At 40.5% G+C, this 12297-nt stretch overlaps 1 protein-coding gene across 32 annotated transcripts in view; it reads left to right on the top strand.

Moving 5' to 3' along the window:
* Positions 1-12297, top strand: part of DBE1 (debranching enzyme 1) — a 104248-nt gene that overhangs the window by 70661 nt on the left and 21290 nt on the right. For 22 of the 32 annotated variants that reach the window (XR_016054582.1, XR_016054571.1, XR_016054573.1 and 19 more), the window contains 4 exons: positions 3339-3434; positions 3663-3689; positions 4904-4967; positions 5080-5186. Coding sequence is in view for 13 of the 32 variants with exons in the window: in XM_088865371.1 (XP_088721497.1) it covers positions 3339-3434; positions 3663-3689; positions 4904-4967; positions 5080-5186 (294 nt within the window). In the remaining 19 variants the exon portion in view is untranslated. The remainder of the gene's footprint in view (positions 1-3338; positions 3435-3662; positions 3690-4903; positions 4968-5079; positions 5187-12297) is intronic. The other 10 variants (XR_016054581.1, XR_016054580.1, XR_016054579.1 and 7 more) reach the window with 2 other exon arrangements.

Here is a 12297-nt window from a genome sequence, read left to right as displayed (position 1 = left end):
CGATTTATTATCGGCCCTTGAAACGCTCGATTTGTTGTTAAAACTTTACTAAACCTCCCTGAAATTAACACTCAAAATAAACCAATCAACAACCAAAGATCTTCTAAGACAAAAATCCAAGATTTTGGAAAAAAAACCCTTCCCCCCCCCTCTCCTTTTAGGGGTCAAAAAGACACGAATACCCCTTTTCGAGGGGCATTTTTTCATCTTGCACGCAGGGCGCATAGGCGTTGTATGTGGCCATGCCGTCAAGAATGAAATGTTATTGGAGCTATCCATATCTGATTCATCCTTCAGAACCATATCACATCCCTGATCTGATGAAATAGGATGAATTGAGTGCATTTGCGGTGGGATGCGCCCGCATATGATGCAAAGCATATGCGGGCACATCCCACCAAAGTGCATGTACATTGTTTAGTGATGCAGTTGCTAGTGCATCCCGCATGATGCGGCCGCATATGTGACGATGTAGCCGCATTTTAAAAAAATGGATAACATGCATTTACTTAGGTTGGTTTGTTCTGTGGAATCTATATGTCCAAAACCCGAGATTTTAGTAAGGACAGATTTCAGGACCGTGGTTTCACTATTTATTGGTCGGCTTTGGCAGGTCAATTGTGAGCGCCTGGATGAGACTGTGGGTCATGGGCTTCATTGGGTATATTTAAGAAGATAGTTGATCACAGTTATTGGGTCAGGTGGAGTGCCCTGACAGTTTCATGACCCATTGGTACTAATCCATTTTTGGGAATTTTTTTATTTTGTCTTAAAAATGTCTTATAATTTTTAGGAATGTTTTCAGAATTTTTAAAATCATTTTCAGCAGTGAAAAACCCTTAAAAGAGTGTTTTTGTAATTTCCTAGTTCCTAGGGCATTGTGGGACCCACGTGGGGAAGGTAGGGGCAAGGGCCTAGCTGCACACGTTGGGGGCCCACATGGTTGTGGGACGTGGGGCCCACATGGCCCACTTGTCCTAGCGTCTTGAGGATGCCCATGTTTTTTCATTTTTGTTAAGGATTAAGTTATCTCTTGTAATAAAGATATTTTATTAAAGAAGGAAATATTATGAAATCTTTGAAAAAGATTTAGTGTCCATATTTTGTGGGAGTGGAGAATATTATATATTTTAAACGTATTTTTGCAATTTGACCAAATCTCTTTGAGAGAGAAAAGGAAGGTCTTGTCAAAATAGAAGATATGTTCTTCATTGGTCTTATCCTAGGTTGACTAGAAGTGGAGGTGGGTCAAAGATCCAGGGGATAAGGTTCATAGATTCCTTCGTAAATCATGATGGCTGATTCATGGGGTGGATGGCTCAGATTTGTTTCTTTCTCACCTCACAAATTACCTAGGACTTCTGTGGCCAAGATGAATTCTAAACTAGATGGGCATACCTAGACCCACTTAGAGGCTAGAAATGGAGTGTAGCCACCCTCGTTCTTAATCATCTGAAATTTTTTACTCTCTCTCTCTCTCTCTCTCTCTCTACACCTCTATCTCTTTGTCTTTCTCTCTCCTCTCTAGCCCAAAAAGTGTGGCATGCACCAACCTAAGGACCTTGCGATTACATAGAGGGGTACCTAGCCCGTATCGACCCAAGGGAGGTACCACCAATGGCATGCTCTAGAAAGGTCAAAAAGGGGTCTAAGAAACACTAATTTGTTTTATGCTCTTAAACCCTAGATTTGAGAAAGGTATTGCTTAAAAGAGCTTCCCGACACAGAGAATTCACTAGGGCCAATAGGATTAGAGTGTGCCATCGGTTGGGTAACGGGGTCTGGGGTGAACCAATTCTTAAGGGAGTGACCCTAGACAAAGTCAAGTAAGTCTGTTCTAAGTTTATTTTCAGTGATTATTACTCAATTTGTTGCAATTTCGAGGGGCATTATTTATATTAGAATTTATAGTGAATGCTTGTATTCAGTCCTGGATTGAGTTATATTCATTTGCAATAAAATAAAAAGATCCTAGGTTGTATTTTGGCTTTTATTTTTTTCTTTATAGCTTTGTTTGGTGGCACTTTTTAGTGGAATTCAGATATATTAATAAAAGAAAAGATAACTTTTTTTATTTATTCCCTTTGAATTTCTCATTGCGACTTCTTTCAAGAGGCACATCCTAGGGAGAGAGAGTGTGCTCCATGGTAAACACCATGGTCATGCTAGCTTAGACCCTTGCCCCATACTTCCACCATGGTCCTTTGCATTCACCTTGGAGCTCCATGCCAACTTCAGGGCTTCATCATCTTGCTGTAACCTGCTTCTAAACCACCATTTACAGCAAGGCATTGTCTCTTCTATGGTGCTTTTTGGTTCAGTAATTCATGGCTTCTTTATGCATTCATAGGCCCCTACCATGCTTCATTGCTTTGGACCAAAACTAGTCCAAATTTCAACCCTGTACCTGTAAATCAGTCCCGAAAGTGACCCTTTAGTATGTATTTGAAGTTGGTTTTGCAATTCTCACCATTAGAGTGTGATAGGTCTCAGATCCCATGTGCTATCGAAGTGGTAATCTACTCCAGGTGTATTAAGTCCCATGGAGGTGATCCCAGGCATATTGTTTGAGTTTTAGCTCCCCTTAGCTTGTGTCTTTCATGCACACATTTGTGAAAGTCTTTGTAATGTTTGAGATTGCTTTTGAGTCGTAATTGTACAAGAAAGTGTTTGACGTAATTCTATTAGAAATTGTATGTAGCTGAATTTTACTCAGTGTAAATTGTTTTGTATGTATGCAATATCATTGTGTCCAAATGAATGGAAATGATGTTGGGGATGTCATGTGGTGTTTTTGATCCTTGTTTCTTGCTGTAATTGAGTTGTAAGAGTGATTCTATCAGTGAGAGTTTTGCTTTACTTTGAGGAAAAGTGTATGCAATTTCACGTTTACTAGTCTCATTGTAAAATTTAAAAGAGTTGTACACTAAGAGACTGGTATCTTTGTGAACATTTGGATGCATGTATAAGTTTTTCCGATTCAGCAGTCTTGTATGAATCACTTTCTTATATGCTGTTTGATGCCGCACTTTTCGCTGGCAATAGCTAAGTAGCACACTAAAATGGACATATCTGAGATTGATCATTTCTTCAGAAAGGTGTTTTGCTTCTGTCATGGATAGCCAGGTCAGTGTGGCTTTTATCTGTGCAGAACATCAGGTCCTTGATAAATTATGGACCTGCAAAATTATATTCTTGACATTCTTCTCTGCAGCCAACATTTTCGTCCAGTGTTTCTGCTGTTAATGCTTCTTGCTAATTCAAAGTCAGTGTTTAACCTTTTCTACCTCAAACAACTTTCTGAGCAAAGGCTTTGATGTGATGTGGCATAATGGCAGTGGGGATATCTTTTCGGATGGTAGAGGACCCAGCTTTTCTTTTAATTATATTGCAAGGAACTTCGGCTTGCCTCTTGTAGACTTAGTTAGTTTCAGGTATTGAGTCTACTAACTTGAAGTTTGGTATTTTTTTTCTTTTTCTTTCTTGGATATCTACAAAGTTATAAGTTATCTCTAGCTGATTGTTTGAGAAGAATGATTTTGTGTGGATGCTGATTATTTTCTTTCGAAATTTTTTGTGTGGGTACTGCGTTGCATTAGATAGTAGTTCTTTTCTCTTGTTAATTCTAGTTCTGACAACATTTCAATTTATATTTCTGGCAGTGGCAGTGAGCTCAGTGCTGAATTGAGGTAAAGGCATGATCTTGTTAATTTTTATAAGGAAGCTCACTTGCTTTTCATTTCAAGTGCATTTGTGTGTTTCTTCATATACATAACATTGCTGACTTCCAATGGTCAAGAGTATGGATAATGCACTACTAGTAAATGGTCTTAGTGCTCTCTCTGATCATTTGCTTTTTTAGATTGATGAGGAATCTTGCTTCTTTGTAATTATTAAATCAGTAAATGAAATATTTATTGAAGAAAAGAAGAATGTAGAAAAGAGGAGAACAACTGAAAATGTGACAGAATGTGAGGGCAGCATCTGAAGGAACAATGCACTCCAGTTTTTAAAAACTCGATCATTCCGACCCAGTCTTGGCCGAGCCATCCAGAATTGGCAGGATGCCTTTTGCAAATGCCCTTGCCAGTTCAGCGTGACCCATGGCTCTCTGCCCGCTGAAAAAATGCCTGAACTTGCCGAAATTTTGAAGACTTGCCTAATCTAATCCAAGTTGGGACGAGTATGCCTGAGCCTGTCTTAAGTGGTGAAAAAACGAGCAAATATTCTTAATAGTAATACGGGTTTACTAAGAGAAGGATTTCTGTCCAGCCTACTCGAGACGTGGGGAGTGCACTGTTCCTGGGGTCTGGCTATTCCCCAGAGTGAATCTGGGTCTCCATACATCGATATTATCTACTACATCTATCATAAGGGTATTGTGAGAGACACCCAGTTGGTAGATTATCTGCGTGCCTATTGGCACCCGTGAGGATGTGTAGATAAACATCCTTGGAGTTACAGATGTCAAAGAATCTCCTAAGAATCACAACCAAACACCAGGAATAATGGTCCCCTTAGGGCCCTTCTAATAGCATTAGACAATCACCCTTTGCGTATAGCAAGAAGACCTATGATAAGGAACCAGTTTCATTATTAAAATGATTTTGAAATACCATGGTCCAGGCATGTTATGCAATTATAATGCAGATCTTCAGCTGGAATCCTTGTCTGTTTGTGCCAGCTGTGTTAATTTTGATCTTCCTACTTATTTGATCTCCCTTGTAAGTTTCAGGTTGTACCTATTCCGATTAAAATGTGACCCACTGAAGATTAGATTGTTGACACTTTTCTGAATTATTATCCAATATAGACTATCTTGTTAGCTCCTCTGAATGTAGCATTCTTGTTATAATCTATATAGACTTTTTTGAATTATATCATCTGTTAATTTATATCTCAGTTGGAACTGTGGAGAAGAAGGTCCTACAAGTACACCTGTGGTTCTGGAAAGTCGACTGAAACAGGTACAAAAGCTTCATTTACCTATGTTCAGTGAAGCATTTATGTTTGTACAGTGTATGTGGAAGATCAATTTTTTATGTACCTGCTGTTAACCTTGCTAAGAAATTGTGGCAGATTCGCAACTTCCTTTTCATATTGTACATATCTTTAGGTGTACCCGTTCTCAACATGGGGGATGAATATGGCCAGTCAACAGGAGGTTCAACACTCTACAGTAACAGGTTTTTTCTTCACATCATGCACTTTCATTATCAACTTCCTTAATCAACATCACGTGGAATGAGACTTGACATATGTGATGTGTTTCAATTGTATTACTTCTAGCACAAGATAGAGGTGCTTTGAGTATTACACAGTTTGGTGATCTAACTAATCATATACAAGTTGATTTATAAAGAGGTTGTCTTTTTCCGTTATTTTTTCATTGTTCAGCAGTAGGATTTTTATGTTACGGAACCTGAATGCTTAATCACTTCACCATTTCACTTTTTGCTTAATGTTGCTTGCTCACTGGACACATATGGTACAAGAATTTTATCGTTGTCCATGCATGAGCCTCAATAGATGCAGCATTTCTGCTACAAACTCATCTTGGCCTCTCTAATGGATCAAAATTGCATTGGATCTAATTGGGCAATCTCCTAGTTATATTTGGTACAGGTTTTCTTGGAAATGGAAACTGTTGAAGATATTAGGGCTACAGATCCATTCAAAACATCCATAGGAAATAGTAATTTCTAATAATCTAAAAAGAAAATACTCCTTGATAAAATGAAGTAACAAAGGCCTACGACAATAAAGAAAGAATAAAATAAAGAACAAATAGTACTATTGGACAATACTTCCCTTCGGTATAATATGTGCGCATTATGCGCTAACTACCCACTTCAAATTTAAAGCTTGATATTCCATCTGGATGCACAGCATTGACTCTTGTTGGGCTATCCTTGGCCTGAGTGAGGGACATGATAATCCAAGAGCGACTGAAGTTCTTGCAGGCCACTGTGGTTGGTAATTTGATCCTCCATGACTGAACCTGAAGAGAATGGCAACTTGGGCCACAAAACAATGGAATACTTCTAGACAGGTCTCCTGCAAATTTGGGGAACAACTTTGTGCTCTTCTCTCTACCATCCCCCGAGGAAGCTCTAAGAGTGCTCGACCTTTCAAATGGCTTTGGATTTAAAGGAGCTCTCTTATAATTTCAGTCATGCTCCTATCATGGCATGAAGATTTTTAACTGGCTTATACCAGTTACCAAAAATAGTAAAATCATGCAACACTTCCTCAAAATTGGTCAAACTTTGCACCCTTGGATCGCATGATCCGCACGTTTGGTTGAGCTGAAATTTGGATACATCATGCTCCTTGATGAGCACGTTCTTTTGGTATAGGCCTTGCGCGTGACCGTCGGTTGGATGGAAAGAAATTTTAGAGAGAAGTCCGCAAGTTTTGAAGCTCATGCAAAAAACCAGTTTGCATAACCTCATCACATTTTTTCGCCCATAACTTGACTTCAAATAGTCAACTTGAGCTCAAATTTAGTGCATTTTGATTGTGATTCGAATACCTTCGAAATGACGTAAGAAAAATCATGATCAGGGTTCAGATCGATGGCCATCTGAGGCTCGCCAATGGGCACAAGGTTAGGTGTAGCAGAATTTTCGATTTCCGGCAACTTGCCAAAGCCATAACTTTGTCGATCAAAGATTTTTTCTCGCACTTCTTGGTGCAAAATGATATGACAAGGTCCCCTTCGATTTGCCATCCCAATAAACCCGGCATTCCCGGAGCAATTGATTGAAGAGTATTAAAGAATATTTGTATGAAAACCATAAAACCCAAAGCCACCAAAGCTCCACCAAATCCTCATGGTTCCTTGCAAATCATATATACAAATTTGTCGGTGATTGTTTGCCCATTCTGATGCCAGAGAAGCCCAAAACGTGGCCCCACACCATGTAGTTTGGAAGCGGCCCTCTTTGAGGGACTTAATCGTCAATTTTGGACATTGTTCATGTCCCCTCTTTTGTCAATTTTTCATTTACCCGAAATTTTTATATTTTTCATCTTTTTTATTTTTACCCAAATTCTCCAAGGTTTTGAAGAGCCACCCTTGTTTAAGGGGGAGCTTTATATAAACCCCATCACTCATGTAATTAAAGAGGACTCTTTTTGCTTCGCGATTGATGAAATTCTATCACCTTGAAAAAGGAGAGAAATTTTATGTGCAAAAGAGTTCTTGCACTTGCCTTAAAACTAACCCTAGGTTAACCATCCCCTAGTTAGCTTAACCTAACCCTAACCTACCTTGGTTAAGTCTCTACACTTAACCAAGGGTTATCCAAACCCTAACCCTAATCTAACTACACCCTCATAACCCAACTACACTTTCATAACCTAACCAGGCCCTCATAACCTAACGACTCCCCACACCTTACCATACACCCTACTCCACCCCATAGTCTACCATACACCATACTCCACCCCATAGCCTACCATACACCATACCCCATAGCTTATCATACTCCATGCGCTAGCCTAACCCACTTGGCTTAGGTGAAACCCTCAAGGAGGCTCTTTCAAGGCGGTGTCTATTCGGGTCGGACCCATAGATCCCTGCCAACATATTCCTCTGGGGTACTCCAGCTAATCACCGAGCACCTTGACTCTTGTCGTCCATACCCCCTATAGGGGAGGTGCTACTGGAATTCTGTCGGATTCCGGTTAACCCTATTCATCCTTATTCGCCTACACCAAATCATACCATCTAATCTTAGTCGACCCACTTATTCAACCCCCTAATCCACCCTAACCTACTCGACCCCCTCTCAACCCATTTGACCTCTCCCATCTAGCCCAACGCACTTGACTAACCTACACGCCTAAAACCTATCCAACCCACTCGAACCTAGCCAACTTGAACCAACTAGGACCTACCCTAGTCCACATTAACTCATATGACCCCAACCGACAAAACCAACCCAACTGACCAAACCAACCAACGGACTCAAACCAACTCAACCCAGACCTAGCCCATACCTAGGTTTATCATGAGCCAAACCCCAATGACTACATGGGTCCATCAACAATCACAAGTGCATGACCCGTAGACCCCAGTAGGGCAAGACGTGCAAGGGAGTGGAATCAAAACACATCCCAAGCTTACGGGTCACGATGGCAGGTCCCCTCCTGTTGTGGTGCTTGGCTTAAGGCTCGCCCGGGGAGAACTAGGGGTGCTTGGCTCACAAGGCTCACCCCGGGGTGCTTGACTCACAAGGCTCACCCTCTTGGGAGAATCTCTGCGACTCATACACCCCCGTGCCCTGTTGGCTGACAGATGTCAGAAGGCTTTCCACGGCGATAATAAGCTGGGATCTAAGAGGACCACCGCCCGGATGCATCCTGAACTCAACCAATCTTTGAGGTAATTCTTGCCCTGCAACTTTTAATTTGTTGGTTTGCCATCGCACCACACTCACACTGCACGACCTTGGGGTCATATCACACCACACACGGGATCAAGCGCAGGGCTCGGGATAGGATCCGACGTGGGGGCCGGCCGACCAGTGGTGTACCACTTCATGTGTAAGGTGTGGACCCCATGGGCTCCATGCCCCACTCGTGGGTGTGCACACGTGCGAGGTGGATCCCAGGACCCCCACGTGTTCCACTTCACTCCTCAGTTCCAGAATTTTGAAACGCCCTTTTAATTCTGAAAAATTTCTAAAATTCACAAAAATATTTATTAACTGAGAATAAAATATTTAGAAGTGGACTGGTACCAATGGGTCGCGAAAAAGTGACTATTAGGGTACTCCACTCAACCCAATAACCGTGATCCTCGTTTATTTTTTCAAACCAGCCCAATGAGTCCCACAACTCACAGTCTTATGCAGGGGCTCATGATTAGCTTGTTAAAATTGGCAAATAAATAGTGGAACCACAGTCCCAGAATGTAGATTACAGGTTCCCCCCTCAATAGCAAGTAAGACACACATATCATTATAGTGCAAGGAGGACTCTCTCTATGCATATATACATGTATCCCTTTTTAGTGTTGCTTCCCGATAATGCAGTTGTCTTGTGTACATGCCGTGAGAAAGTTTGTTAAGGATTTAGCCCTCACTCCTACAGGCGTACATCTGCACACAAGAGACCACCAAGTTCTTCTAGCCTACAAGCCATCCCTAGGCATCTCTGCAACCTTAACAAGGGATGACCTTTTGAAAAACCTTTTTTTGGTAGTGCCATATGACCAAGGGTAAGGGTTTTGGACGGGATTAGGGCCCTAAATCAATCAATCAACACAAAAAGTTCCACTGAAGTGCGTTCAGTTTTTGTGACCATTTAAAGGCCTTACAAGAGCATGTAAAACTATGACTACAGTGATATGATAAGTCCAGTGGGACTATGGTCCAGAGAGACCAAAGGATTATGGTCCAAAGGGACCGAAGTTAGCAATTACGATGCTGAAACTCAAACTAGGCTTGACGAGCTAGGTCAGTTGAGTTCTAAAACCCTAAGATACCTGGAAATACAGCAAAACCGAGAAGGATTAGCAAGGTTACCCCTTGGTGAGGTTGGAAATGCTCAAGGTAGTTTGCTAAGGTATTGTATGACCCTTGTGTGTCCTCATCAGATACCCTCACGGCATGTACACTTGATAATCGTATCAGAAAGCAAGCACTATTAAGGGTGTTGTATGTACATGTGCGAGAGATAGCCCCCACGCACCAAACTGCGATGTGTGTGCGTAGGTCTGTGTGACCTAGGCTTGCCCCTAGGGAGAACCTATAATCCACAGTTTAGGATTATGTCCCCTCACTTATTGGCTGACTTTGGTAGCCCAATCATGAATCCCTATGATGGACTATGGGTCATGTGAATTACTACGCCAGTTTGAGAAAGTGAGTGTGGTTCATGGTCTCTAGTGGAAGATGGATAATATCGGTATTTTCACATTTTCCCTAATATAGTTGGATCCGAATCCCATCAAATTAATTTAGAAATAATTAATTTGACTATGAATGATTTTTAGATTGATAAAACAAATTTTTCAAAGTCTCTGGATATTTTATTTTCGCTAAACAGATTTATAAATAGACTTAAACTGAATTTTCAGTATCTTATTCAGAGAAAAAATAAATAGTAAATATTTTCTAAAAAACATATTATTATTAAAATAACTAAGGCACATGGGGGCCCATTATTCTCCATGGGCACCACCAATTTAGAACATGTGGGGAAGTGCGTGGGGCCACTAGATGCCCCATGGGTGGCATGCCCCACATAGTGCATTCACCTTCTAAATTGTGTTGGCATGCAAGATGCCCATCCATTTGAGTGAAACAAAATTGAAAGGTTTTGTAATAAGGCTATTTTGGCTTTTCAAAAGAAACATGTGTAGAGATTTGAAGATAATAAAATAAAAGTATATTATATTCTTGCTACACTAAATATTTGATAAGATTAGATTAAGGAAGCTGAGAGATAAGGGTCTAGCATCTTCTATTAGATCATGGTGGCTAATCCATGGATTGTAAGGCTAAGATCTCTTTCCCCACATGTCTCTTTTAATCAATGGTCTAGATCAAATCTCCATAAGGATGGCTAAACCCTAGAAACCCTAACCCTAACCATAAGTCTATAAAAGATCTCTTTTGGGGGTTCAATCTTACTACACCACAAAACTTCTCTCTCTCTTCATCTCTCAAAGTCTTATGCTTAGACAAAGGGAGGGGGGGCACGCCCCAACCACGAAAAAGTCTAAAGGGGGGCACACCCCACACATTGAGATTGTAGAGAAAGCCCATAGTTATTCCACCGGGTCTCATCTTTGAAGGATTTCTAACCAAAGCTTCTCATACTTGTGAGATCTAAGAAATACCTTGATCTCGTGCGCCATCAATGGAGGAGATCCAGTGTGGGGTGTACGAAGTCCTTGGGGGTGACTTGGGGCAAGGTATGCGGTATTGTCTTTTTTCTTGCTCTCTTGATTTTATTGAAAGTGATGTAATTTTCAGATTTATGCATTGTATGAGTCTTTGTTTTGATGACGAGCAAGTGAGAGTCCTTGGGCTTTGTGTTTTTCTTAATTCATATATTGTATTTGGACACTTGTAAGCGATCTGGGTGGTAAAAACAAAGACATAAAAAGAAACGATCTGGGTGGTGAAAACAAAGACATAAAAAGAAAAACTTTACTTTGTATACACTTGCCCGGGTCACATAGTCCTACTATCAAAGTGTGCAATCCAATATAATTATTAATTATTTGCTCTCACGGCCTTTAGAGGCCACAAAACCCCAACATTTTCCAACTTGTAGACCTTCCCTTTAACCCAGGTGGTAATGCCATATAACTCCTCTTGCAAATCTCCATGGAGAAAGGCGTTCTTCAGGTTTAATTGATGGAGTGGCCAATTTTTGTTATCTATGACAGATAAAATTACTTTTACTAATTTCAATTTTGTGGCAAGAGCAAAAGTCTCCTTGCAGTCTAACTATGTAAACATTTCTTAGTCATCTGGCGAGCCTTGTGTCTCTCAATCGAACCATCTGGTTTGTGCTTCAAGGTGTACACCTACCTACATACTACGACATGTCCTTCTGGCCGATCATTTAAATCCCAGGTTTGCTACTTCTCTAAGGCAATCATATCCTCAGTCATGGCCACATTCCATTGTGGATGAGCCAGTACATACTCAACTTTGGTGGGAATAGGAACAAAGGCCACAAAGCAAATATATGCACAAAAAGAGGGTGAAATTGAAGCATAAGAAACAAACGTATTGATTAGAAGAGATGTACAAGTCATTTTTTCTTTTCTTATAGCAATAGGTAAATTGAGTTGAGACGTTACAGGAATAGGAAGAGAAGGGGTACCTGACAAGTCAATGATTTGGTGTTAATCATTTGCATCAGACTTTCTTTTGTTCTTTTTTTCGGTGTACACCTTCAATTGTTTCTTAGTAGATTCCACATATTCCTTGGTTGGATACTGGAACTATATGTGATCATTAAAAGAGGAATATGATTGTCGGTTGGCATAGTGGATATCGAATTTCTCAAGGAAGGAAAATAGGGTATGATCTCAAAGACGTTAATGGCTTCTGAAATATATTTCATTGTAGTCACAAAGCAATAACACTGTATCCTTTCTGAGAGTTAGAGTTTCCTAAGAAGGTGCGTCTAGTAAATTAGGGTCGTAATTTATTTCTCTCTTGCACTGAGTTATGTAACAAATAGACACAACCAGAGGTTTTTGGTGGAAGGGGAAATAAAGGAAGTTCATGGTGGAGAATTTTGAAAGGGTAAGCACCATCGAGA

The sequence above is a fragment of the Amborella trichopoda genome, chromosome 4 (assembly GCF_054954075.1).
Source record: "Amborella trichopoda isolate Santa Cruz 75 chromosome 4, AtrichopodaSantaCruz75HAP2 v2.0, whole genome shotgun sequence".
Taxonomy (NCBI): domain Eukaryota; kingdom Viridiplantae; phylum Streptophyta; class Magnoliopsida; order Amborellales; family Amborellaceae; genus Amborella; species Amborella trichopoda.
Note: the sequence above shows the minus strand (reverse complement) of the source record. Positions and strands in the feature narration are given on the sequence as shown.